This window comes from Anser cygnoides, chromosome 32 (assembly GCF_040182565.1).
Source record: "Anser cygnoides isolate HZ-2024a breed goose chromosome 32, Taihu_goose_T2T_genome, whole genome shotgun sequence".
In the NCBI taxonomy this organism is placed as follows: domain Eukaryota; kingdom Metazoa; phylum Chordata; class Aves; order Anseriformes; family Anatidae; genus Anser; species Anser cygnoides.
This window is the reverse complement of record NC_089904.1, coordinates 1,060,205-1,087,693: the sequence shown is the minus strand read 5'-3', so window position 1 is coordinate 1,087,693 and position 27,489 is coordinate 1,060,205. Positions and strand designations below refer to the sequence as shown.

General features: G+C 52.1%; 2 protein-coding genes and 2 long non-coding RNA genes across 4 annotated transcripts; 2 read left to right on the top strand and 2 right to left on the bottom strand.

Annotated features, from left to right (window-relative positions):
- Positions 1-447: 447 nt before the first annotated feature.
- Positions 448-27,435, bottom strand: LOC136787953 (dynactin subunit 2-like). Its single transcript, XM_066985397.1, has 10 exons — positions 27,260-27,435; positions 27,017-27,177; positions 26,756-26,903; positions 26,606-26,671; positions 26,489-26,527; positions 26,112-26,189; positions 1,262-1,333; positions 1,045-1,147; positions 849-940; positions 448-763 (listed from the first exon to the last, which is right to left on the bottom strand). The coding sequence occupies exons 2-10, from the start codon at positions 27,133-27,135 to the stop codon at positions 677-679; spliced, it is 804 nt and encodes a 267-aa protein (XP_066841498.1). The 5' UTR covers positions 27,136-27,177; positions 27,260-27,435; the 3' UTR covers positions 448-676.
- Positions 3,211-9,370, top strand: LOC136787955 (uncharacterized). Its single transcript, XR_010827020.1, has 2 exons — positions 3,211-5,661; positions 6,468-9,370. It is a non-coding gene; the product is annotated as an uncharacterized lncRNA (long non-coding RNA).
- LOC136787956 (uncharacterized) lies at positions 11,510-14,593 on the top strand. Its single transcript, XR_010827021.1, has 2 exons — positions 11,510-12,751; positions 14,551-14,593. It is a non-coding gene; the product is annotated as an uncharacterized lncRNA (long non-coding RNA).
- Positions 25,202-26,041, bottom strand: LOC136787954 (dynactin subunit 2-like). Its single transcript, XM_066985398.1, has 3 exons — positions 25,810-26,041; positions 25,614-25,705; positions 25,202-25,527 (listed from the first exon to the last, which is right to left on the bottom strand). The coding sequence occupies exons 1-3, from the start codon at positions 26,024-26,026 to the stop codon at positions 25,441-25,443; spliced, it is 396 nt and encodes a 131-aa protein (XP_066841499.1). The 5' UTR covers positions 26,027-26,041; the 3' UTR covers positions 25,202-25,440.
- Positions 27,436-27,489: the final 54 nt, after the last annotated feature.

Below are 27,489 nucleotides of genomic sequence, written 5' to 3'. Positions count from 1 at the left end.
TTTGCTAGCTGGCAAGTCCACAGCTTCTTGGATCCCCATGGATCGCATCCATGGGGACCTGATGACATCCATCTTGCCAATTTATGCCTAAAAAAATGCATTTCCAGCGCCCATCCTTTCACCTTACTCTGTTTAACAGGACGAAAGCAGCCGTCCAAAGCTGTATTATTTTCTCCCCTTTCTCAAAAGCATCCTCTCCTGTGTTGCCCCACACGACGATGTCTTCAACGTACTGCAGGTGTTGAGGAGAAATATTTCTTCACTGGTAGGACAAGGGCTAATGGTTTTAAACTAAAAAAAAGCGTAAGAAAAGTGTAGCTGGAGCTACGCTGGGGGTGCTTGGAGGGCTTGCATGCGCAGTAGAAGCTGCATTTCAAACAGCCCAGCTGGGCCCTGCTCGTGTCCTGCAGCCCGAAGGAGAGGCCAGCACGGACACGCTTTGAACCAGGACATTTATTGGGGTAAATCCAGGTTGGGGGAGCAGTGACCCAGCCCTGGGTGCTAATGGGGGGCTGGGAAGGGCCCCTCCACAGCCCCGTTCTGCGCAGGGGAGCACGGCCAGCTATACACAAACAGGGACTGCTACTTGCAGGCAGAGGGAGTGATTCCCAGGGGATCACAATGTCGGGGGGGGGGCGGGGAATGCAGATGCTCAGGGAGGTGCTCCAGGGTGCTCTCACTTTTGCAGCCGCTTGATGCGGGCTTCTATGTCAGCAAAGTTGTCCTCTACAATGGCCAGGTTTTCCTTCATCGTCTTCTGGACCTGCAGGGGGTCAGTGGGGAAGGGATTGAGCAGGGTGGACAGGATGGGGACCCCTCCCACCCCAGCACATGCTGCTGAGACTCACCTCTGCCAGCAGCACGGTGTTGTCCTTGAGAGCACCAGCTATCTCCTGCTGCGTGGTGTCCAGGTGCACAAGGACCTGCCCAAACTGCGTGGCTGGGAAGGAGGTGAAAACTCAGCACTGGAGGGCCCCCAGACCCCAGTATCTCCCTTGTCACGCCACGCCACTGTCCCCAGCATCCCCATTCCTTGCCCCTCACCTTGCTCGTGCGGGTCCCTGAGGGTCAGCAGTCGCTGCACTACATCGGGCAGGCTGCTGGCCACGGGGTCCCAGCGCTGCATCATCTCATAGACCTGGTGGATCTGGGGCAAGGGGCGGAAAGCAAGAAAGGAGGGCGTAAGCACAGTCTGCAGGGCGATTCCGCATAAGCCCCCCATGCTGTGGTTGCTTTGGGGGGCCCTCCCTGCTGCTCTTACCTTGCTCTGGGTGTCAGCGTCTTGCACAACGGCCTTGTGCTTGGCGATTTCGTTCACCTTCGCCAGGACGCTCTGTGGAGGGGGGGAAGCAGATGTGACACCCCAAATCCAGCAGGGTCCACCCCAATTTCATAGCCTCTGCAGGTGCCCTCCCATGGCCCCATGCCATCCTCTGGTGGGGCCAGCGGGCCCAGTGCTGGCTGGGGGCTGCGGGACTCATCCCCACCTCCCTCCATCTCCCCTCACCTGCAGCCGGGCCTCCACTTGGTCCAGCACAGCCATGTCCAGGGTGTTCACTTTGGCTTGGAGGATCTGCACGGTCTCCTGGGGAAGGAGAACAGGGTGTGTATGGGGTGCCTGGGCATGAGGGAACGGCTTAAAGCTGCACCAGGGGAAGTTCAGGCTGGGTATTAGGACAGAAAATCTTCGCTGAGAGGGTGGTCGAGCAGCGGAGCAGGCTCCCCAAGCAGGGGGTCATGGCCTCAATCCTGCTGGTGTTCGAGAAGCATTTGGACAACGCTCTCAGATTTATGGTTTAATTCTTAGTGTGGAGCCAGGAGTTCGACCCAAGGGTCTTCATGGGTCCCTTCCAACTCAGGCTATTCTAGGATTCTAGGACTCACCACGAGGCTGGTCCCCTTCAGCCCGACCAACAGCGGGTTCTGTGGGGAGGAAAATCACATCAGTGGGGCAGGATGGAGGGCAGGGGAGTGGCAGGGCTGGAGCTCCTGGCTCCTTACCTGGCTGTCAGGCTCGTACCGCACCATCGCCTCCAGCTGTGCCAGCCGCTTCTCCAGCTCCGCAATCTGGAAACGAGGGAAACGAGGGCTGAGAGACCAGCTGCTGCTTCAGGCCCTCCACCTGCCTGGCCAAGGCCATGGGCGTCAGCTCCTCCTCGGCCGCCGACTCCTTCACCGCGCTCTGTGCAGGGGGGGACAGGCAGCAGTGTCAGCCCCCGGGGACGATCTGCCCGCAGGTGCCAAACGGCAGGGGTGGTGCTCACCTGGATCTGCTCCACCTCCCGGACCAGCTCCTGCACCTCGTGCTGCAGCCGCTGGTACCGCTGCTGAGGAGTCTCTTTGGCACCAACGCCCTCACCGTGCTGCAGAGAGATGAAAGGGGAGGGGAGAGGGAAAGGAGAGGGGTGTCACGGGGGCTCGGGGCCTGCCCACGGCACCAGGGATCTGGCAGTGCGGGGACACCGGGACCCAACTCCCCTCGGCGGTACCCGTGCCTGTGCAAGGAAAGGAATTGACCAGAAAAACCAAGTAGCTGAGTCCCTCTGTTAGTAATAGAAGATGAAATAATACAATATTGCTTAATATGTTACATTTGCGATGTACTGTTCCGGGGCTGCGCTTGGAAGATACAAAATATATGTGCAAGGGTAGCGTGAGAGAATGCACCGATTCATGAGGAGGAGTAAGGAGGATTAAAAGAATGCTCCATTTGCAAGACATCTAGATAACTGGGGCTTCTTGGACCCTGGGAACTGGATCAAACCAACCTTGCGGTTTGGACTGAGACCAAGGGCTCAGAGAGCATGCGTGAGAAGGAAAGGTTAAAAAGTTCAACTCTGATGAAGACATCTTACCTCATCCCGACGACCACCCGGACGACCACCAGAGAGTAGTAGGCAAGTGCAGAAGGACTGATAAGATGATTAGCATATGAAGCAAGGCTAGGCGGAGCTAGGAAATGAATATGCATAGACGAGTTGTGAAACCTAATGCATATGTAATATCTTAGGAGATAAAAGAGAACTAAGAGAACAAATCAGACGAAGTTAGATTTGGGCAGGCATGCCCCTAACTTCCGGCGCCTAATAAAGCACCTTCATATAATCACTTTGTGGATTATGTGTCTTCATGAACGCTAACATTTTGGCGACCCAGATGGGACCTCGTGGGCACTGCTGTAGGTGGCTCACGAACTGATCACGCTCCAGCCGGCACCGAGGAGTTTCTCGGGGAGCCATCGGCCGCGACCGACCCCCGCTGCTCTATCTGATGCTTCACAGACAATGCCTGGCCTTCAGTTGCCGGCCTGTTTTGGAGATGGTAATGTTTTCTCCCCTTATCTGGCTTGACTTAACACAGTGATTTTCACCTGATTGCTCTAAGGAGGCTGGTTGTCTGCATTTTACGAGGTCACCTGCTGAGCTTTCTTATCGCTGTAAGCATATCTCAATACCACATTCCTTCCTTCTAAACAACGTAACACTGCAAAAACAACATTTCTATTCCCACAAAGATTAGGAAAAGATAGTAAAAACCTGCAATAAAAAGTTTTGCATGGAAATTGAAACAAGGGACAGTAATTAATATAAATAAATAAAAGGGAATGGGAAATCAAGGAAATGGGTAATATCCAAAACAAAGACATTTTAAAGAAAGCCTCCTTGGGTGTACATTGGCACACTGCAAGGATATTGTCGGAACGGGGAGTGGGGGGGGTGCGGAAAGCAAGAGGACTTCCACTAAGTATTGCAATCAATTGTGGCCACTGTATAAACTAAATGGCCACTTTATGGATCAAACTAAATGGCCACTTTATGGATCAATCGACTGTAACAGTGTCTTGCAATTAATGTTGTTCTTGAGGAGAGAAGGAAAATAGGATGAAATGTTGTATACTGATATGTTGTTTCAGCATCTTGGAGGGAAAAGGTATGGAATTAAGTTGGCCCCTGACTGAGCCTTTGGTGTTGGCATTAGAAAAGTACAGGCTAGAGGAAGATAAAGGAAGTGTTAAAAGGGTTGTTGAAGGTGTTAAAGGTTGTGTGGCATGTAGTATTTAACAGAGCTGTTTGAAGTTGAATGAGCAGGGGAAGAGGATGTAGGAACGTTAATAGTTCCGCCTCAACCCGAGGCTGAGATCTCAAAATCACGGGTGTGAGCCCTCTGGGGCAGAGGGACCATGATGGGTCCCAGAGAGTTGTCATGGAAACAGAAAAGCAGCTAACTCTTAAAACAACCTGAGTTCCTGTGTGAGCTCAGATTGCCAATGGGACCGCTCAGGGAACTTTCAACCATTGCATTCCCCTGACCGACACCGCCCCCCCCCCCCCCCCCCCCCCGCCCCGAGACCCTTACCACCCTGGAAATTATGTAAATACCAAAATCTGGTTAAATTGGGAATTGAGAATCTGTTCCAAGAAGGTCCAAAAGAAAACCCTATGGAATTTTTGAATTTCTGGACCACCTTTGAAATGCAATGGGGAAAAAAAAAAAAAGACAGAAAATTTGGACCTGGCTTCAGAAAACAAACAGAGGCAATTGGCTAGCCTCTTTCTAGGGCAATCGGCCCCTGATATCAGAAAGAATTTGTCTTAGGCTGCAGGATAAACTTACAACAGTCAGAAATGACGGGGACCTGGGGCATCTACCCTAGCAGGTCCACTAGTTGAAATAAAGCTAGGAAACGAAGAGAAAGGCTTGAATTTTTTTGTTGTTGTTGGTTACAGGAGCTTCTTTCTCTGTGTTAATTAGTCTGTAAATGTAATAGGAGCAACATATTCAGTGTTAAATAGTTTAAAAGGACGATTAGGAACTAAGACAACTACAATAATTGGACCCACAGGGAAGGAGGAGGAACGGCCATTCTTGCAACCCCTTGATTTGCGTTTTGGGGGTAAGGAACTAACCCATGAATTTTTGTATGTACCAGAATGCCCAATTCCACTCTTGGGACGAGATCTATCAGCTAAATTAGATGCAACAATAACCTTTGAGGATGGAGAATTAATAATGAAGGTACCTGAGTCCAAAGTAGGCCAAATCCTAATGACCAAAGATAAACCCTTTGTTAATATTCCAAGAGAAGTAGAAAATGCAGTTAGAGCAACAGTACGGGAAACAGACGTACCAGGGAAGTCGAAACTGGCACAACTGGTAAAGGTGGAATTAAAGGAATAAGCCAAACCTGTTTGAATCAAACAATATCCACTTAAGATAGAAGCTAGGCAGGGGATAGTGAAAATTATTGACAAATTTCTCAACTATCAGATTTTGGAAGAATGTAAATCGGAATACAATACTCCAATTTTTCCAGTAAAGAAGCGGAATGGCAAATATAGATTGGTACAAGATCTTAGAGCAATAAATGAAATAACAAAGGACATTCAGCCGGTAGTGGCTAATCCTTACACATTGTTAACATCTGTGAGAGAGAAATATAAATGGTTTACTGTGATAGATTTAAAGGACGCCTTCTTTTGCATACCTCTTGATAAAGATAGTAGAAAATTATTTGCCTTCGAATGGGAAAATCCTCAGAGTGGACGAAAGACACAATTAACTTGGACAAGACTCCCACAAGGCTTCAAGAATAGCCCGACCCTCTTTGGAAGCCAGCTGGCCAAGGACCTGGAAATCTGGACAACGCAAGGACAAATACAGGTACCCAGAAGTCAGTATTTGTTGTTACAATATGTAGATGATAGTTTGATTGCCACAGAGAATGAGTCGCTCTGCACCCAAACAACCATCGAAATTTTAAATCAGTTAGGAACGGGTGGTTATAAGGTTTCAAAGGAAAAAAGCACAAATAGTTTGCTCAACTGTAACATATTTGGGGTGTGAGATTTCCCAGGGACAAAGAAGTCTGGGTGTCAATAGGATAAAAGCTATATGCACCATCCCGGAACCTCAAAATCTCCATGAGCTAAGGGCCTTCTTAGGAATGGCTGGCTGGTGCAGATTATGGATAATGGATTATGGACTCATAGCTAAGCCCCTTTATGAAGCTCAGAAGGCACAGGATTTTATTTGGGGAAAAATACAGAAAGAAGCTTTCAAGAAACTTAAAGACGCCCTAATGAAGTCACCAGCTTTGGGCCTACCAGATTTATCAAAAGATTTCCAGTTATTTGTACATGAAAGACAATGACTAGCACTAGGGGTACTAACCCAGCGACTGGGAAGCTGGAAAAGACCTGTGGGATACATTTCTAAGCAACTGGATGCTGTAAGTGCAGGATGGCCCTCATGTTTGCGGGCAGTAGCGGCAACAGTTCTCTTAATCCAGGAAGCAAGGAAACTTACCTTGGGAAAACGTATTGAAGTTTTTGTACCACATATGGTAACAACTGTTTTAGAACAAAAGGGGGGCCACTGGTTATCACCCAGCCGAATGATGAAATATCAGGCAATACTAACTGAACAAGGTGACGTAACCTTGAAAACAACTAACCTGTTAAATCCAGCAGTATTTCTAGGAACTGTTCCAGAAGAAGGACCGTTGGAACACAAATGTGTGGAAATAATCGAGCATACCCATGCCAGCCGCGAGGATTTGAAGGGTGTACCCCTTGAAAGGTATGACTGGGAACTTTTTACTGATGGTAGTGTTAGTAATAGAAGAAGAAAAAATACAATATTGTTTAGTATGTTACATTTGCGATGTACTGTTCCGAGGCTGCGCTTGGAAGATACAAAATATATGTGCAAGGGTAACATGAGAATGCACCAATTCATGATGAGGAGTAAGGAGGATTAAAAGAATGCTCAATTTGCAAGACATCTAGATAACTGGGGCTTCTTGGACTCTGGGAACTGGGTCAAACCAACCTTGCGGTTTGGACTGAGACCAAGGGCTCAGAGAGCATGCGTGAAAAGGAAAGGTTAAAAAGTTCAACTCTGATGAAGACATCTTACTTCATCCCGACGACCACCCGGACGACCACCAGAGAGTGATACGCAAGCGCAGAAGGACTGATAAGATAATTAGCATACGAAGCAAGGCTAGGTGGAGCTAGGAAATGAATATGCATAGATGAGTTGTGAAACCTAATGCATATGTAGTATCTTAGGAGATAAAAGAGAACTAAGAAAACAAATCAGACGAAGTTAGATTTGGGCAGGCATGCCCCTAACTTCCGGCGCCTAATAAAGCACCTTCATATAATCACTTTGTGGATTATGTGTCTTCATGAACGCTAACATTTTGGCGACCCAGATGGGACCTTGCGGGCACTGCTGAGGCGGCTCGCGAACTGATCACGCTCCAGCCGGCACCGAGGAGTTTCTCGGGGAGCCATCGGCCGCGACCGACCCCTGCTGCTCACAACGTACCTCTGAAAGGGTAAGAAAAAGGTGCTTTCTGGTAATCGGTACCGATCTGGTCTGGGAGCCTGCCGGTCAGACGCGGCGAAAGCCACGCACGGTTGGGCTAGGGAATTCCCGTGGTAAGCCTAGGCGCTGTCCGTCAGACAGTCGCGAAAGCGCTGCAGGTTCGGCATCAGTGGTCTGGTTTTGCTGCAGGCTCAGCATCTGGTTCGGTTCAGTAAAAGCTATAGCTGATAATGGAAAAACTTAAAAGTATTCTGGGCGGTAATGCTTCGGTACCGCGATCCTCCCCTTTGGGCTGTTTACTAGCACACTGGAAGGAGGGGTGTTTCGGGCAGGAGTCACGAAAGGGTAAACTGGTTGATTACTGTAATGTTTGGTGGCCACAGTATGAACTAGAAGATCAAGAAAGTTGGCCAGAAAACGGAACCTTACAGTACAATACTATCTTACAATTAATGTTATTTTGTGAGCGAGAGTGCAAGGGGCCTCTCTGTGTGATTGCGTGATTGTGTTGTGAGTGAGACGCAGCATCGCTGCGAAGCGAGTGCGGAGTTCCGATCCGCGGTTCCGTATTCTCCGCGAGGGGAGCGGCCGGAGACGAACGAAGAGCATGACAGACCGAAAAGAAGTGCTGCTTTATCCAAATGTTGATTGGTGGTGCCCAATACACGGGCCCGGCGGTGCATCTTGCAATCCTATTTCGTTCTTAAATGTTTTGAGTGTGACAAGGAGGAAGGTGGGAGCATTATCTAAGTAACAGTTGAAAAGTTTCGGTATATTTGCGGTAGTGTTTGGTCGGTTTCCCAAGTATCGGGGGAAGGGGGCTGACTGATTATCAAAGCGGTAGAACGGAGAGCCACTTCTTTGGTGGTTCGGGCCTGAGCCCTGGGAATTTGGTAAGAAGGGGGAGAGCGAATTTATTTAGGCCTCAATACCTTTTAAACCCCCGTCTTGATGGATACACAGGAGTGATTCCTTGTTTTGTGTAGGCTTACTAACAAAGTGCATGAGAAAAATTAGCATTCGGCTTGAAATTCGGCCTTGTTGAAATGTAAATTTTGTGGAAAAGGTGGTATTGTTTGTCTAGAAGACGGAAGGCTGAGTGCTTCAGGTGTTTTTCCGAAGTCCTGTGGATTTACGATTGGAACGGGGCTCATTAATAATCTGAAATAATGAAGTTTGTATGTGGAGTTTAATCCCAGAGAATTGGGACATTTGAGAAGACTAGGAAAACATAGTAAAAACCTGCAATAAAAAGGTTTGCGTGGAAATTGAAACAAGGGACAGTAATTAATATAAATAAATAAAAGGGAATGGGAAATCAAGGAAATGGGTAATATCCAAAACAAAGACGTTTTAAAGAAAGCCTCCTTGGGTGTATATTGGCACATTGCAAGGATATTGTCGGAAGGGGGAGTGGGGGGGGCGCGGAAAGCAAGAGGACTTCCACTAAGTATTGCAATCAATTGTGGCCACTGTATAAACTAAATGGCCACGTTATGGATCAATCGACTATAACAGTGTCTTGCAATTAATGTTGTTCTTGAGGAGAGAAGGAAAATAGGATGAAATGTTGTATACTGATATGTTGTTTCAGCATCTTGGAGGGAAAAGGTATGGAATTAAGCTGGCCCCTGACTGAGCCTTTGGTGTTGGCATTAGAAAAGTACAGGCTGGAGGAAGATAAAGGAAGTGTTAAAAGGGTTGTTGAAGGTGTTAAAGGCTGTGTGGCATGTAGTATTTAACAGAGCTGTTTGAAGTTGAGTGAGCAGGGGAAGAGGATGTAGGAACGTTAATAGTTCCGCCTCAACCCGAGGCTGAGATCTCAAAATCACGGTGTGAGCCCTCTGGGGCGGAGGGACCATGATGGGTCCGGGAGAGAGTTGTCATGGAAACAGAAAAGCAGCTAACTCTTAAAACAACCTGAGTTCCTGTGTGAGCTCAGATTGCCAATGGGACCGCTCAGGGAACTTTCAACCATTGCATTCCCCTGACCGACCCCTTCCCCACCCACCCCCCCCCCCCCCCCCCCCCCCCCGAGACCCTTACCACCCTGGAAATTATGTAAATACCAAAATCTGGTTAAATTGGGAATTGAGAATCTGTTCCAAGAAGGTCCAAAAGAAAACCCTATGGAATTTTTGAATTTTTGGACCAACTTTGAAATGCAATGGAAAAAAAAAAAAAAAAAAAAGACAGAAAATTTGGACCTGGCTTCAGAAAACAAACAGAGGCAATTGGCTAGCCTCTTTCTAGGGCAATCGACCCCTGATATCAGAAAGAATTTGTCTTAGGCTGCAGGATAAACTTACAACAGTCAGAAATGACGGGGACCTGGGGCATCTACCCTAGCAGGTCCACTAGTTGAAATAAGGCTAGGAAACGAAGACAGAGGCTTGAATTTTTTGTTGTTGTTGGTTACAGGAGCTTCTTTCTCTGTGTTAATTAGTCTGTAAATGTAATAGGAGCAACATATTCAGTGTTAAATAGTTTAAAAGGACGACTGGGAACTAAGACAACTACAATAATTGGAGCCACAGGGAAGGAGGAGGAACGGCCATTCTTACAACCCCTTGATTTGCGTTTTGGGGGTAAGGAACTAACCCATGAATTTTTGTATGTACCAGAATGCCCGATTCCACTCTTGGGACGGGATCTATTAGCTAAATTAGATGCAACAATAACCTTTGAGGATGGAGAATTAATAATGGAGGTACCTGAGTCCAAAGTAGGCCAAATCCTAATGATCAAAGATAAACCCTTTGTTAATATTCCAAGAGAAGTAGAAAATGCAGTTATACCAACAGTATGGGAAACAGATATATCAGGGAAGTCGAAACTGGCACAACCGGTAAAGGTGGAATTAAAGGAAGGAGCCAAACCTGTTCGAATCAAACAATATCCACTTAAGATAGAAGCTAGGCAGGGGACAGTGAAAATTATTGACAAATTTCTCAAACATCAGATTTTGGAAGAATGTAAATCGGAATACAATACTCCAATTTTTCCAGTAAGGAAGCCGAATGGTGAGTATAGATTGGTACAAGATCTTAGAGCAATAAATGAAATAACAAAGGACATTCACCCGGTAGTGGCTAATCCTTACACATTGTTAACATCTGTGAGAGAGAAATATAAATGGTTTACTGTGATAGATTTAAAGGATGCCTTCTTTTGCATACCTCCTGATAAAGATAGTAGAAAATTATTTGCCTTCAAATGGGAAAACATATTGAAGTTTTTGTACCACATATGGTAACAACTGTTTTAGAACAAAAGGGGGGCCACTGGTTATCACCCAGTCGAATGATGAAATATCAGGCAATACTAACTGAACAAGATGACGTAACCTTGAAAACAACTAACCTGTTAAATTCAGCAGTATTTCTAGGAACTGTTCCAGAAGAAGGACCATTGGAACACAATTGTGTGGAAATAATCAAACATACCCATGCGAGCCGCGAGGATTTGAAGGATGTACCCCTTGAAAGGTATGACTGGGAACTTTTTACTGATGGTAGTAGTTTTGTGGAGAATGGAACACGATATGCAGGGTATGCAGTAACAACCCTGAAGACAGTGATCGAAGCAAAACCTTTACCACCTGAAACATCAGCACAGCGAGCGGAACTGATAGCCCTACCTCGAGCACTAGAACTGAGTAAAGGAAAGATGGTAAATATTTGGACAGATTCAAAGTATGCTTTTGGAGTAGTCCATGTTCATGGAGCATTATGGAAAGAAAGAGGGCTGTTGTCCTCACAAGGAGCCAATATAAGATATCAAGAGGAGGTGTTAAATTTGATAAATGCGGTACAAAAACCAAAACAAGTGGCTATTATGCACTGTAAAGCTCATCAAGGAGGAACCTTGAAAATATCAGAAGGGAATCGGCTGGCAGATCGAGCAGCTCGACAAATTGCTCGGGAGGTGTGGAATGTAATGGCTTTGGTACCACTCAAGGTAGGCCCCACTTGTCTTAATCTTCCCAAGGAACCAAGATATTCACCAGAGGATGAGAAATTAGCACATCTCCTAAAGGCCCGAAAGAACTCTGATGGACGGTATGTAACTGCTATGGGCCAGGTAGTAATACCCCCCTTGGTGATGCGAGAAATACGTCAGACAAGACATAATGACTGTCACTGGGGTGCAGAGGCAATGGTAACATTTTAAAACGTAGCATTATCTCGACACATATGTTAACAATGGCAAAATCAGTAATGTCAAAGTGTGAGATTTGTCTGAAAAATAATGCAGTAGCAAGAAAACATGCTGAAATGGGAAGAGTTAGAGTAGGAATAGAACCAGGAGATTACTGGCAAGTTGATTTTGTAGAGTTACCTAGGACTAGGGGATGTAGGTATTTGTTAGTAGGGGTTGACACCTTTTTCAGATGGCCAGAAGCCCTTCCCTGTCGCACCAATCAAGCTAAAGAGACAGTAAAATGGTTACTGCGGAAAATCATTCCGAGGTTTGGGGTACCATTAGGAATATCCTCGGATAGGGGACCCCACTTTGTTGCATCTGTGGTTAAAGACGTACGTCGGCTCTTAGGAATTTCTTGGAATTTACATACTGCATGGAGACCCCAATCTAGTGGACAGGTAGAAAGGATGAACCAAACTCTAAAGGGACAGATCAGTAAAATCTGCCAGGAAGCCAAAATACAATGGCCACAAGCTTTCCCTATAGCTTTACTGAGAATAAGGATAAAGCCAAGGAGTGGAATGTCAGTAAGCCCATATGAGATTACGTATGGAAAGCCTTATGAATCCCCAGAACCAAATCCTAATATGCATATAACAGGGAGCCAGGATGTTTATAATTATGTATTGTCTCTTGGTAAAACTTTAGCTCAACTTCAAAGTGTTCTGGTGTGGAACCGACCGTTGGCACTGGAAAATCCTGTCCACGACTTTCAGCCAGGTGATCGAGTGTACATTAAAAACTGGAATGAAGAACCCCTGAGAGAACGGTGGGCCGGACCTTATCAAGTATTATTGACTAGTTTTAAAGGTAGAAGGGGTGGCTGCTTGGATTCATTATACTCGGGTGAAAAAGGTTCCCGAATTTTGGTCAGTGCGAGCAATCGGAGATGATACAAAACTACAGATGAGGCGCGTATAACCATACAATGTCGGGGTTCTTAAGAGCAGTAACGATAACAGTAATTGTTTTGTGTAAATACCTTGTAATTGGGTTCCTAGAAATACCAGGAAGATATAAGAATGAGGAAATATTCAAAGGAGAAAATGTTACTTTGGAATGTGGAATGCACAACGATAAACCAATAACAATTAGCTCTCTACAGGTGGTCTGGGGAAAAATAAATGACTCCAGACAGAGCCAGGAAATATACGTAGACACAACCAGGGACAATACAGGATTGAAGGCTGGATGGAAGGGGAAGGCATACGTAAGTAAAACCATAGAATTGGGCCAACTGAGAGGAGCTACCACCTGAACCCTGTTTAGTGTTACTAAAGTCAACAAAGGAAATTACCGGTGCGTGGTAACACATGAAAATAGCACAGATTACGGGATAAGAGAGATATTGGTATATCCGAAATTGGATAGAGGAATATTGGTAGCCCACTGAAAAGGATCTAGAAGAAAAAGAGAGGGCCAGGCACCATGGACACAAGTGGTACAGATCCCACACAGGCAACCATCAGAGAATTTACTGGTAGGATTGATTAAAGATTTTGCCATAATGAAAGGAACTGATAGAATTACTTCTTGTTTGCCCATTGCAAAAGCAACAGGGGACCCGCTTGAGTGGGGTATAACCTCCCCACTGCCCCAAGTAAAAGGAAATGAAACAATTCAATGTAAAGAAGTGAAAGTTCTAGAGAGGATAAATGTTACACAATACTATAGGAAACTGAGCCCCCCCAACATCAAGGTCTGAATGTGAAAAGAAGAAGAACTACCATTTCATAACGATAGGCAGATTTAAGAATGTGGGACAGTGTTATTACGACGAACTACGTGTAGTAGAAGGAGTTAGAGAAAAGATTGTTTGGGAATGTCAAGAGAAAAATGAGCCAAAAGGAATGAAAGGGTGGGATAGTGATTGGACAGTAAATTTATTGCAGAAATTCCAGTATGGAGGGAATACATCATGGTGTATTAAATGGCAGGGAAAGCAGAATGGAACTGATCAGTTTTATACAGTAAGCCGGGCTGACAGTAGTGGTAGACAAGAGTCAACAAAGGTAGCTTGGTGGACTTGTGAGAAGAAATATACTTGCGACAGTAATAATGAAGATGTTGAGCACTTACTTCCCGTATTGATAGCTCTTAGGGCAGGATGTGCTTGCCGAGGAATTAAGTACAATTCGGAAAGAAATAGCCAGGCTAGTCAAGTCGCAGTGGATTGTAGCTATAGTACCATACAAAGTCCAGGACAATTTGTATGGGCAGCCAGTAACGGAACTTGGACTACACACCCACCGATAGATGGGGAAGTAAAAGAAATAACTCTAGGACTCCGTCCCCACACTGCGTCCAATATGGAAAAAGTCTCCTTTTAAGGGAAAGTTGGAAACCCTACAAATTAGTAGGGCAAAAAGAAGTTTAGAAGAAGGGGAAGATGAAGATACATGGCATGAACCCTCGGATGGAGTAAAATTCAGTTGGGCGTTAGAATCTCTATTTGCACAGGTAGCTACTTATCGAAATAGGGAAATGATTTATAAACTTACAGGACAAGTGAGTAGGCTTGCGAGAGCCACAAAAGAAGGCTTTAGAGACCTTAATATCCAACTACAATCTACAACTAAAATGGTGCTACAAAATCGATTGGCATTAGATACACTGTTATTAAAGGAACATGGAGTATGTGGATTTCTAAAAGATCGTATTGATCATTGCTGCATCCACATTCCAAATGTGACTATTGATGTAGAACATGTCATAGAACAACTGGCTTGAGTGGAACAAGATGCAGAACAGGAAGAGAAAGATATGACAACAAGCTGGTTGGATAAAATTTTTAGTGGATGGAATATTAGTAATTGGGTTAAGTCCTTACTGGAGACGATAATTATATTGGTGATTGTAGGGGTACTAATTTAGTTAACATTTATAATGCTGAAAAGTCTGATTCTAAGGAAGACAACCTGGAACCGGACAGTGATGCAAACTATTGCTCGGTAAATGGAACCACATCCTCAATATCCTCCACCGGCATCTAACAACTTTGGATTTCAGAGAAAGAATCTGAGGAACCCAGGAGGTGAAATGGAATGAAAACCGAATAGACAAGGTCGGTTTCAGATCAAGTGAACCCAACCAGAAGAGCGAATGTAACATAAAGCAGAAGTGGTGGACTTATGAAATGTTGTGACAATCCTAATCTTTGTAATTTCCTTGATTCTTAATGATGTAATTTTCCGTGATTATATTATTGGTGAGCACTGAGTGTAAAATATTTTAGTTAGTTAGTGAAAGCATTTGCCCTCCTCGAAAGGAGTGAAATGCTTTCAAAGGGGGGAAATGTTAGTAATAGAAGAAGAAATAATACAATATTGTTTAGTATGTTACATTTGCGATGTACTGTTCCGAGGCTGCGCTTGGAAGATACAAAATATATGTGCAAGGGTAACATGAGAATGCACCAATTCATGATGAGGAATAAGGAGGATTAAAAGAATGCTCAATTTGCAAGACATCTAGATAACTGGGGCTTCTTGGACTCTGGGAACTGGGTCAAACCAACCTTGCGGTTTGGACTGAGACCAAGGGCTCAGAGAGCATGCGTGAAAAGGAAAGGTTAAAAAGTTCAACTCTGATGAAGACATCTTACTTCATCCCGACGACCACCCGGACGACCACCAGAGAGTGATACGCAAGCGCAGAAGGACTGATAAGATAATTAGCATACGAAGCGAGGCTAGGTGGAGCTAGGAAATGAATATGCATAGATGAGTTGTGAAACCTAATGCATATCACAGAATCGTCTAGGTTGGAAGAGACCTCCAAGATCATCTAGTCCAACCTCAGCCCTAACACTAACAAGTCCTCCACTAAACCATCTCACTAAGGGCTACATCTAAACGTCTTTTAAAGACCTCCAGGGATGGTGACTCAACCACCTCCATTGGAATGGGCAGTCCATTCCAATGCCTAACAACCCTTTCAGTAAAGAAGTTCTTCCTAACATCCAACCTAAACCTCCCCTGGCGCAACTTTAGCCCATTGCCCCTCGTCCTGTCACCAGGCACGTGGGAGAATAGACCAACCCCCACCTCTCTACAGCCTCCTTTAAGGTACCTATAGAGAGCGATGAGGTCTCCCCTGAGCCTCCTCTTCTCCAGGCTAAACCACCCCAGCTCCCTCAGCCGCTCCTCGTAAGACTTGTTCTCCAGACCCCTCACCAGCTTCGTCGCCCTTCTCTGGACTCTCTCGAGCACCTCCGTGTCCTTCTTGTAACGAGGGGCCCAAAACTGAACACAGTACTCGAGGTGCGGCCTCACCAGAGCCGAGTACAGAGGGACAATCACCTCCTTAGACCTGCTGGCCACACTGCTTCTTATGCAAGCCAGGATGCTGTTGGCCTTCTTGGCCACCTGAGCACACTGCTGGCTCATATTCAGCTGTCTATCAACCAGTACTCCCTGGTCCCTCTCCGCCAGGCAGCTTTCCAACCACTCATCTCCCAGCCTGTAGCGCTGCTTGGGGTTGTTACGCCCCAGATGCAGGAGCCGGCACTTGGCCTTGTTGAACTTCATGCAGTTGACCTCAGCCCATCGGTCCAGCCTATCCAGATCCTCCTGCAGAGCCTTCCTTCCCTCGAGCAGATCGACACACGCACCTAACTTGGTCAAGCTAACTGAGGTCAAGCTAACAGGCCTATAGTTCCCCGGGTCTACCCTCCGGCCCTTCTTGTAGATGGGCGTCACGTTTGCTAGCCGCCAGTCGACTGGGACCTCCCCTGATAGCCAGGACTGCCGATAAATAATGGAAAGCGGCTTGGCCAGCTCCTCCGCCAGTTCGCTCAGTACCCTCGGGTGGATCCCATCCGGCCCCATCGACTTGCGTACATCCAAGTGTTGTAGCAGGTCGCCAACCATTTCCCCCTGGATAGCGAGGGCTACATCCTGCTCCCCATCCCCTTCCACCAGCTCATGGTACCAGGCATCCAGAGAACAACCGGTCTTGCCGCTAAAGACTGAGGCAAAGAAAGCATTGAGCACCTCAGCCTTTTCCTCATCTTTTGTAACTAAGTTTCCCCCCGCATCCAGTAAAGGATGGAGATTCTCCTTAGCCCTCCTTTTTGTGTTGATGTATTTGTAAAAACGTTTTTTGTTATCTTTAACGGCAGTAGCCAGATTGAGCTCCAGATGAGCTTTGGCCTTTCTAATTTTGTCCCTGCACAGCCTCGCAACATCCTTATAGTCCTCTTGAGTAGCCCGCCCTCTTTTCCAAAGATTATAAACCCTCCTTTTTCTCCTAAGCTCGAGCCAGAACTCTCTGCTCAGCCAGGCCGGTCTAGTTCCGTGTCGGCTCGTCTTTGGGCACGTGGGGACAGACCGCTCCTGAGCCATTAAGATTTCCTTCTTGAGGAGTGCCCAGCCTTCCTGGACTCCTTTGCCCTTCAGAGCCTCCTCCCAAGGGACTCTGCCAACCAGTGTCCTGAACAGCTCAAAGTCAGCCCTCCGGACGTCCAAGACAGCGGTTTTACTGGTCCCCTTCCTGACTTCGCCAAGAATAGAGAGCTGAACCATTTCGTGGTCACTCTGCCCAAGACAGCTCTCGACCACCACATCTCCCACCAGTCCGTCACTGTTTGTGAACAGAAGGTCTAGCGGGGCACCTCCCCTGGTAGGCTCTCTAACCAGCTGCGTCAGGAAGCTATCTTCCACGCTCTCCAGAAACCTCCTAGACTGCTTTCTCTGGGCTGTGTTGTGCTTCCAGGATATGTCTGGCAAGTTGAAGTCCCCCACGAGAACAAGCGCTGACAATTTTGCGGCTTCTGCCAGCTGCCTGTAGAACTCCTCATCAGTCTCCTCATCCTGGTTCGGTGGTCTATAACAGACCCCCACCAGGATGCTTGCCTTGTTGGCCTTCCCTCTGATCCTAACCCATAGGGACTCAACCTTATCATTCCCAGCCTCGAGTTCCTCAACGTCAAAACACTCTCTAATATAGAGAGCCACACCACCACCCCTTCTGTGCTGCCTGTCCCTTCTGAAGAGCCTATAGCCAGACATTGCAGCACTCCAGTCATGAGAGTGGTCCCACCACGTTTCCGTGATGGCAACCAAGTCATAGCCTTCCCGCTGCACGATGGCTTCCAGCTCCTCCTGTTTGTTACCCATGCTGTGTGCATTAGTGTAGATGCACTTCAGTCGGGCCATTGCCTTCTTCCCCGGCTTTGCCATTGTTCCCCCCGGCACAGCTCCAACAAGCCTTCTTTCAGCCCCATCCCCCTTCTTTCCTAGTTTAAAGCCCTCTCAACGAGCCCTGCCGGCTCCTGGGCTAGGATCCGTTTTCCCCTTAGAGATAGGGACCCGTCTGCGGCCATCAGGCCGGGTGCCGAGTAAAGCGCCCCATGGTCAAAAAACCCAACATTTCTGTGTTGGCACCAGCCTCTGAGCCACGTGTTAATCAGGTGGGCTTTCCGTGTCCTCTCGGTACCCCTCCCTGCTACTGCAGGGATAGACGAAAACACCACCTGTACTCCCGCTCCATCCACTAACCGTCCCAGTCCCCTAAAGTCCCGTTTGATAGCCTTCAGGCTTCTCTCATCAATATCATCACTGCCAGCCTGGACTATCAAAAGAGGGTAGTAGTCAGAGGGGCAAACCAGGTTGGGAAGCTTCCTGGCAACATCCCTGACCCTGGCCCCAGGGAGGCAGCAGACTTCCCTACGGGTAGGGTCAGGTCGACAAATAGGGCCCTCTGTTCCCCTGAGAAGGGAGTCGCCTACTACGATCACCCTTCTGTCTTTCTTGGTGGAGGCAGTCTTGAGGCGTGGAGTCGGCTTCCTCACCCTAGGCATCCTCCTGGGTAGACTTTCTACCTCGTCCTCACCCACCGGTCTCTCAAGCTCCAGGGCCTCAAATCTGTTACGTAAGGGCACCTGGGAAGGTGGGGCCGGTAGGGGGGGGTGTTGCCTGAGAGGTCGAGCAGGGACCTGTCTCCATCCCTCCTCAACTTCTAGGTCCCCTCCCTCTGCCCGACAGCAACAGGGCAGGGGATCCATCCCTATTTGGGGTGTCTCACCCTGCTACCTCTCCTTCAGGCCCTGCAGGGAGTCGCTCCACCAGTCTATCTCCCGCTCACGCTCCCTAATAGCCCTCAACCTCTCCACCTCCTCTTTGAGTTCTGCCACCAGGCGGACCAGGTCATCCACCTGCTCGCACCTCACACACACGGTGCCTCTGCCTCCCTCAGATGGCAGCAACAGGCTCAGACAGTCCCTGCACCCAGAGACCTGAACTGCCGCATTGTTGAGCAGGTGGTCAGTCTGGGTGGCCACAGACCCTCTAGAGAGAGCGCTCTGCCTGGTGAAGACCATCGCAGCCCAGCTAGCAGTCGACAGCCGTTAAAGGTGTTGTTCTTATGGGCGGGGGGAAACTCTGCCCTGTCCGCCCTCCCTGCTCGCCCTGCCTGCGCGCACTGCCGTGCAAACTGCCGCGCCCACCCTTCTGAAGCGCCTGAAGCGCCGCGTGTTTGAGCGGGCGCTCAGTCTGGGCGGCCGCAGAGCGTCTGAAAAGAGCTCTCCGCCTCGTGATGACTGTGGCGGTTTACCCGTAGGTAGGCGGCCGGTAGCTGAGCTGTTCCCGGGAGCGTGGCGGAACGCTCTGCCCTGCCCGAGCGCAACCTGCCCGCGCCAACGGCCGCGCCTCGCCCCGCTCCCTCCCCGTCGCGAGGGAGGCCTGGGAGGGGACGCTGCTGGCTCCGCCGACGCCTCGTCAGCCTCCCTCGCGGAGGCTGCCGGGTCCTGGCGGCTCCCTCGAGCGGCCTCGATGTCGGAAAAAAAGCCCTGCCTGTCCCGATCCCCCGCTCCGCTGCAGAACGCATCTGCCCCGGAGCCGATCGCCTCGGCAAGTGATATGTATATATGTATATATGTATAGAATATGTAATATCTTAGGAGATAAAGGAGAACTGAGAGAACAAATCAGACGAAGTTAGATTTGGGCAGGCATGCCCCTAACTTCCGGCGCCTAATAAAGCACCTTCATATAATCACTTTGTGGATTATGTGTCTTCATGAACGCTAACACCTCTACAGATAGGTAGGAGAAACGTCAAGTTTGCAGGGCCCGGTCCTCCCAGGGGACTTCAACCCCCATCTGTCTGCTGGAGGGATAACACCGCCAGATATCAGTGATCCAGGAGGGTCCTGGGGTGTGCTGATGGCAGCTTCCTCAGCCAAGGGGTAAGGAGAGCCCACAAGGAGAGGCGCTGGGCTGGACCTCACACTCACCAGCACCGAGGTTCGCCGGCACCTTGAGCAGCTGCCGCTGCAGGTCCCACGCCTGGCGGGCGGCCTCGTCCCGCTGCTGCTGGAGCAGCTGCCTCAGCCCCCCCCCACAGCGGGGGCGCCTCCCATGGCCCCCGCACCTCACGCACACGGCGTCTCCGCCGCCCTCGGAGGGCGGCAACAGGCCCAGGCCCTGCGGGCACCCGGAGGCCTGAAGCGCCGCGTGTTCGAGCGGGCGCTCAGTCTGGGCGGCCGCAGAGCGTCTGAAAAGAGCTCTCCGCCTCGTGATGACTGTGGCGGTTTACCCGTAGGTAGGCGGCCGGTAGCTGAGCTGTTCCCGGGAGCGCGGCGGAACGCTCTGCCCTGCCCGAGCGCAACCTGCCCGCGCCAACGGCCGCGCCTCGCCCCGCTCCCTCCCCGTCGCGAGGGAGGCCGGGGAGGGGACGCTGCTGGCTCCGCCGACGCCTCGTCAGCCTCCCTCGCGATGACTGCCGGGTCCCAGCGGCTCCCTCGGCTGCTTCGGGTGGCCTCGACGCCGCAGAAAAGCCCTGCCCGCCTCGATCCCCCGCTCCGCGGCAGAGCGCGCCTGCCCCGCTACCGGCCACCTCCCGCAGGAGAGGCCAGCACGGACACGCTTTGAACCAGGACATTTCCTGGGGTAAATCCAGGTACGGGGGCTCCCCGTAGCGCGTGGGGCTGGGGCTCGAGGGGGGCCGGGGTCCCGCGTGGGTGCAGGGGCCGTGGGAGGCGCCCCCGCTGCAGGGGGGGCTGAGGCAGCGACCCCCGCATGGGTCCGGTCCCCGTGGGCTGTCCCCATCCGTAGGGCTCCCGTCCCACGGGGGGCGGTGGTCACGCGTGGGGCCAGGGTCCGCCCCCCAGCCCCCGAGACCGCGCTCCCTGGGGTCCCCAGGTAGGGGGGAGCCCACCCAGAGAGCACCCCCCGTGGGGTGCGGGGCCCCTCTTCCCCGGCGCTGGGAGCTGCCCCCACAGGGGGCCGGGAGTCATGCGTGGGGGCAGCCCCCGCGTTCCGCCCTGCTCTGCCCGGGCAAAGCCGGCGGCAGCCCGGTGCCGAGCCTGGTGCCGAGCCCGGTGCCGAGCCCGGCCGTGCTGCGGTCATGCGAGGAGCCCGGGACACCCGTGGGCAGCTGGCATGGGTGGGGGCGGACCGATGCGGCTGCCCCGAGCCCTTTGAAGCTCGGTTCCCACTCCAGGAACCGGCGCCGGGGATGGCTCCGGAGCTGCTGTGCCGCCGGCTCTGCCCCGGTGCTCCGGGCACGCAAAGGCTGCACCCGTGGGTTGCCGCCGTCCCGGGGTGCGAGGCCGTGGGTGACCCCCTCTGAACCCCTCCACCTTCACCTCCCTGCTCGTGGACTTGCGTGGCCGGGGTCTTTGGGCGGGTGGTCCCTGCGAGGGGCCCGGCAGGACTCCCCCCGACGCCACCGTCCCTCCGAGCTCCTCCGAGGTGGGTGAGCGTAGGAGCTCCCACCGCACCACCCAGCACCTTCCCCATCCTTCCCAGCCCCCGGGCGACTGTTTCGGTTGGGATCCAGCCACCCCTCTAGATCCTGCCTGGTCATCCCGTCCCCACCACGGTGGGTTTGGTGGGCTGCCTCTGCCTGGGATGGCCTCAGCCTTCCCCACAGCAGCCCATACAGCGCTGTGCTCTGTACTTGTAGCTAGGCTACAACTGACTTGCTATTGCACCGATGTGTTTTGTCTACTGCTGAGCGGCGCTGGCACAGCACCAGGACTCCCACAGCGCCCTCCCTCTGCCACCCCCCAGCCCCAAATCCAGTGGCTTGCCCACCACCATGGGCAAGAGGTGCGGAGGGGGCATCGCCGGGGCGGCTGACCCCAAAAGACCAAAGGGATAGTCCATATGACCACGTAACGCTCAGCAATAAAAGCCATGGAAGGGGAGGGAGAAGGGGGGAGCTCTCCTTAGGGAAATGTCCGTCTCCCCACCAACCACGACGTGTATGGAGGCCCAGTTTCATGTTAGTGTGGGGGGTGGGGGGAAGGTGTTTTTGGTTTCTTTCCTTTGTTTCTCACTTCCCTACCTTGTTAGCAATAGGCAATAAATCTTACTCTCTCCCCACTCTGAGTCTGTTTTACCCGTCACGATAATTTTTGAGCGATCTCCCCCTCCTTATCTCAACCCTTGAGCCCTTTGTGTCGTATTTTCCCCCCCTTTCTCTTTGAGGAGGGGGAGTGAGAGAGCGGCTGAGGTGGAACTCGACCGCCCACCCAAGTAAAACCACCACACAGACACAAATTCCTTGGTCAAAAAGATTTATTCTGTCTCTGTTTCTTCCTTCCCCTTCTGCTGCAAGAACTTATTTCGATATCACTGTCTTGCAGGGGATAACAGCTCTGAACTTGTCACCTGGCTGCTGTCTGAAACTTCTGTCGAAGTAGAGGAGAAAAGTCGTCTTCCGACAGCCTTCCGCTCCCTCACAGACCCGTCATGCTCGTCCACGTCTCCAGAGACGTGAACGTATTCTCCCCGAGCATGAGGAAGCTCTGCTTCGGGGCGCTCATTAGGACCCTCAACAGGATGGTGGCCCTGTTGAGCTACAAGTCTTTGAAGTTTTGGTGATTCTTGTCCCAGGGACTGCGGGACGAAGGACACATGCTCTGCTCCTGACTCTCCGTTCCCACCTACAGAGCCCTCATCTGAAACAGTGCAGCACCCAGGACCGTCGCGTGTGGCATCAGATGCCGAGCTGCTTGTGTAGAATCCCAGGATTTTGGCTGCCTTCTCAGAAGCATCAGAGCTGTCTTCATGGCTGCAGAGGTCATGGGACTGCTCTGCATAGGCCTGTGCTGTGGGAGGTGTCATTGCCTGGGGTAGTTCTGAGACGATAGGGCTGGATTTTTTTCTTTTCTCTTGCTCAAGTTGCTGAGAGAGCAGCTCCCATTGTTGACATTGGTGCTGATACTGCTGCTCTGATTCTCTCAGCTGCACTCGAGAGGCTTGCAGCTCTTCCTCACGTGTCCTTCTGAGCTCTGCCCAAGCCCTCTGCCAATGCTTAACTTCCTCTTCTTTTTTCTGCAGCATTAGCTTTGTTTCCTCGTGGTCCTGCTGCTGTTGTTGCGTCCTTTCTGCCGGTTGACTCATGGCTTTCAATTTGCAGTCGAGATCCTTCAGGAGCGTTTGAAGACGTTTGGCTGCTCCAACGGCAGCATTTCGCTGCTCTGTCGCTTGCACGAGTTTCTGCTTCAGAGCAGCGTTTTCGGATTGAATCTCCTCTATCCTCTCCTTCTGCCTGCGGAGCTGAGAAGTTTCCTGCGCGCGTCTGGCTTTTTCATTTCTCATCTCTGTCAGACACACTTTCAGCTCCTCGTACCTGTTCTTCAGCCTTGAACGTTCCTGATCCAGTTTCTTTTGCAGCTGAAGTTTTTTCCCAGCCTCGGTTTCCAATTGCCCTCTCTGCTGCTGGTCGACCTGCTCCGTCTTTGCAGCAGTCTTTCCAGACTTTGCAGCAAGCTCTTTCAGCTTCCTGGTTTTTTCTGTCAGATTCTTGGTAAGGAGGCCCAGCATACCAAGCTCCTGCTTGAGCCTCCCCGCCTTCTCCCTCGCTTCCACCAGGGAGCTCTCGTTCTTCAGGAAGCAGGTCTCCTCTTGAAGGACCATCCATTGCCTGGCCAGGTCCTTCAGGGCATTCTGCAGCTGCGCTTTCTGCTGCTCCAGGAACGGGCTGTCTCCGCTGCCAGGTGGACAGGCCTCTTGCTGCTCTGGGACCTGAACCCCAATGTCTCTGACAGATTTCCTGCTGCTCTGCCCTTCACCCCGCAGGTGAGCGTCTTCTGAGCTCGAGCAGGTTGTCCGCTGCCCTTCTCCACCACCAGCACCAGATGCACCGGAGCTCTTCGAAGAGCCGGGCCTGGTGGCTCCTGTGCCCAGGAGACTCTGCAGGCGGTGCTGGGCCGCGGCCCTGTCCCCGTTGTGGGAGGCAGGCGCCCCCCCCTCAGCCTTCTCCGGGATGTACTGAGAGGGGAGTTTCCTCCGCAGCTGCAGCTTCTCCTGGAGGTCCAGGATTTGGGCGGCCTGCTTGCTATCTGCCCGCCAGCAGAGCTGCCTGTTGACGTCCTGCTGCTTGCCGCGGGCCTCGCTGCCGCCGCTCCGGCCACGGTTCACGGGCACCTTGAACAGCTGCCGCTGCAGGTCCCGCACCTGGCGGACGGCCTCGTCCCACTGCTGCTGGAGCAGCTGCTGAGCCTGGCACCACTTGGTGTTCCCCTCACACAGCAGCTGACGGATCTCCGCTGCCTGCTGCTTCTGGATCTGCTCCCACAGCCGCTGCAGCTCCCGCGCCCGCTCCTGCTCGCATTTGGAGCGTAGCTGCTTGGCCAGGAGCTGCCGCTGCTCCTCTGCCCTCTTCTTCATCTCACGGGCTTCATCAGCAAAGCGGCGCTGCAGCTCCTGGGAGCGGAGACGCTTGGCCTCCAGCTGGGCCCGCACTGCCTCCAGCTGGGCCCGCAGCGCCTCCAGCTGGGCCCGCAGCGCCTCCAGCTCCTGCCTGTGCTCCTCCTGCTGCACAGGCCTGCTGGGGGGTCGCGCTGGGCCCCGACGGGATGAGGGGTGACTGTGCGCCACGGGCCCCTGGCCCACACCACCCCGGATCATGGCTTAAGGAATGCGAAATCGACGGTTTCACCAAACGCTGCCAGCAATAGCCACCAGCGATCGCACGGCCTGGGCCTCTGAGGGACAGCAGCCTCTGAGCCCTCAGCAGACACCGGCTCCCAGCACCGCGCAGCAGCAGAGGTCGCCTCTGCCACTGGCCCGGCCTGGGCGAGCGCGGCCTTATATAGTGTCCGGGTGATGACGTCATAAAGGAGGGATGACGTCATAAAGGAGGGATGACGCCATATGACCTTATATGGTATGTCCCCGCCCGGACACACCCCGACAGCCTCAGCTCAAGGGGCGCAGAGGAGGGAGGTGAAGGGTTGTTAACCCATGCAGGCATTATACAGCCGTTAGCATTTGCTAGCTGGCAAGTCCACAGCTTCTTGGATCCCCATGGATCGCATCCATGGGGACCTGATGACATCCATCTTGCCAATTTATGCGTAAAAAAATGCATTTCCAGCACCCATCCTTTCACCTTACTCTGTTTAACAGGACGAAAGCAGCCGTCCAAAGCTGTATTATTTTCTCCCCTTTCTCAAAAGCATCCTCTCCTGTGTTGCCCCACACGACGATGTCTTCAACGTACTGCAGGTGTTGAGGAGAAATATTTCTTCACTGGTAGGACAAGGGCTAATGGTTTTAAACTAAAAAAAAGCGTAAGAAAAGTGTAGCTGGAGCTACGCTGGGGGTGCTTGGAGGGCTTGCATGCGCAGTAGAAGCTGCATTTCAAACAGCCCAGCTGGGCCCTGCTCGTGTCCCGCAGCCCGAAGGAGAGGCCAGCACGGACACGCTTTGAACCAGGACATTTATTGGGGTAAATCCAGGTTGGGGGAGCAGTGACCCACCCCTGGGTGCTAATGGGGGGCTGGGAAGGGCCCCTCCACAGCCCCGTTCTGCGCAGGGGAGCACGGCCAGCTATACACAAACAGGGACTGCTACTTGCAGGCAGAGGGAGTGATTCCCAGGGGATCACAATGTCGGGGGGGGGGGGGAATGCAGATGCTCAGGGAGGTGCTCCAGGGTGCTCTCACTTTTGCAGCCGCTTGATGCGGGCTTCTATGTCAGCAAAGTTGTCCTCTACAATGGCCAGGTTTTCCTTCATCGTCTTCTGGACCTGCAGGGGGGTCAGTGGGGAAGGGATTGAGCAGGGCGGACAGGATGGGGACCCCTCCCACCCCAGCACATGCTGCTGAGACTCACCTCTGCCAGCAGCACGGTGTTGTCCTTGAGAGCACCAGCTATCTCCTGCTGCGTGGTGTCCAGGTGCACAAGGACCTGCCCAAACTGTGTGGCTGGGAAGGAGGTGAAAACTCAGCACTGGAGGGCCCCCAGACCCCAGTATCTCCCTTGTCACGCCACGCCACTGTCCCCAGCATCCCCATTCCTTGCCCCTCACCTTGCTCGTGCGGGTCCCTGAGGGTCAGCAGTCGCTGCACTACATCGGGCAGGCTGCTGGCCACGGGGTCCCAGCGCTGCATCATCTCATAGACCTGGTGGATCTGGGGCAAGGGGCGGAAAGCAAGAAAGGAGGGCGTAAGGGGATGTGACACCCCAAATCCAGCAGGGTCCACCCCAATTTCATAGCCTCTGCGGGTGCCCTCCCATGGCCCCATGCCATCCTCTGGTGGGGCCAGCGGGCCCAGTGCTGGCTGGGGGCTGCGGGACTCATCCCCACCTCCCTCCGCCTCAGGCCCTCACCTGCAGCCGGGCCTCCACTTGGTCCAGCACAGCCACGTCCAGGATGTTCACTTTGGCTTGGAGGATCTGCACGGTCTCCTGGGGAAGGAGAACAGGGTGTGTATGGGGTGCCTGGGCATGAGGGAACGGCTTAAAGCTGCACCAGGGGAAGTTCAGGCTGGGTATTAGGACAGAAAATCTTCACTGAGAGGGTGGTCGAGCAGTGGAGCAGGCTCCCCAAGCAGGGGGTCATGGCCTCAAGCCTGCTGGTGTTTGAGAAGCATTTGGACAACGCTCTCAGATTTATGGTTTAATTCTTAGTGTGGAGCCAGGAGTTCGACCCAAGGGTCTTCATGGGTCCCTTCCAACTCAGGCTATTCTAGGATTCTAGGACTCACCACGAGGCTGGTCCCCTTCAGCCCGACCAACAGCGGGTTCTGTGGGGAGGAAAATCACATCAGTGGGGCAGGATGGAGGGCAGGGGAGCGGCAGGGCTGGAGCTCCTGGCTCCTTACCTGGCTGTCAGGCTCGTACCGCACCATCGCCTCCAGCTGTGCCAGCCGCTTCTCCAGCTCCGCAATCTGGAAACGAGGGAAACGAGAGCTGAGAGGGCAGGACAGCCCATTTTGGGGTCAAACACTGTGACTCCCCCTCCTCACGCTCACCTTGGCAGCCTGGGAGAACTGGTCCTGCTCTGGCCTCCAGTACAGCTCAAAGGTGAGCGTGTCTCCGGTGGGGGCTGGCGCCTTGGCGGGGCTCTTCCCTGCCGCTGTCTTCTTGCACTTCGCCACCTCCAGCTGCTGCAACAGGCGCCTGGGCAAGGGGAAAAGGTGGGCACGCTGCCCTGGTACCGCCGCGCGGGGATGCTGGCATCCTCCCCCTGCTGCCCCCCGCTTCCCAAGCTGCGGCCACGAGCCCACACTCACTTGGCCAGCGCGCCTTCGGGGTCTGCGAAGTCGATGGCTGCGGCAGGGCCCAGCAGCTTCTCCAGGTGGCTGGAGACCAGCTGCTGCTTCAGGCCCTCCACCTGCCTGGCCAAGGCCATGGGCGTCAGCTCCTCCTCGGCCGCCGACTCCTTCACCGCGCTCTGTGCAGGGGGGGACAGGCAGCAGTGTCAGCCCCCGGGGACGATCTGCCCGCAGGTGCCAAACGGCAGGGGTGGTGCTCACCTGGATCTGCTCCACCTCCCGGACCAGCTCCTGCACCTCGTGCTGCAGCCGCTGGTACCGCTGCTGAGGAGTCTCTTTGGCACCAACGCCCTCACCGTGCTGCAGAGAGATGAAAGGGGAGGGGAGAGGGAAAGGAGAGGGGTGTCACGGGGGCTCGGGGCCTGCCCACGGCACCAGGGATCTGGCAGTGCTGGGACACCGGGACCCAACTCCCCTGGGCGGTACCCGTG

Excerpts from the sequence above, each read along its gene's own strand:
- LOC136787953 (XM_066985397.1), bottom strand. The coding sequence starts at position 27,135 with ATGGCCTTGGCCAGGCAGGTGGAGGGCCTGAAGCAGCAGCTGGTCTCC. Across the intron at positions 26,904-27,016 it reads CCCGAAGGCGCGCTGGCCAA|GCGCCTGTTGCAGCAGCTGG; the intron begins GTGAGTGTGGGC and ends CCCCTTGCCCAG. Across the intron at positions 26,672-26,755 it reads AGTTCTCCCAGGCTGCCAAG|ATTGCGGAGCTGGAGAAGCG; the intron begins GTGAGCGTGAGG and ends CCTCGTTTCCAG.
- LOC136787954 (XM_066985398.1), bottom strand. The coding sequence starts at position 26,026 with ATGGGGCCATGGGAGGGCACCCGCAGAGGCTATGAAATTGGGGTGGAC. Across the intron at positions 25,706-25,809 it reads CAGGGACCCGCACGAGCAAG|CCACACAGTTTGGGCAGGTC; the intron begins GTGAGGGGCAAG and ends CCTCCTTCCCAG. Across the intron at positions 25,528-25,613 it reads ACACCGTGCTGCTGGCAGAG|GTCCAGAAGACGATGAAGGA; the intron begins GTGAGTCTCAGC and ends ACCCCCCTGCAG.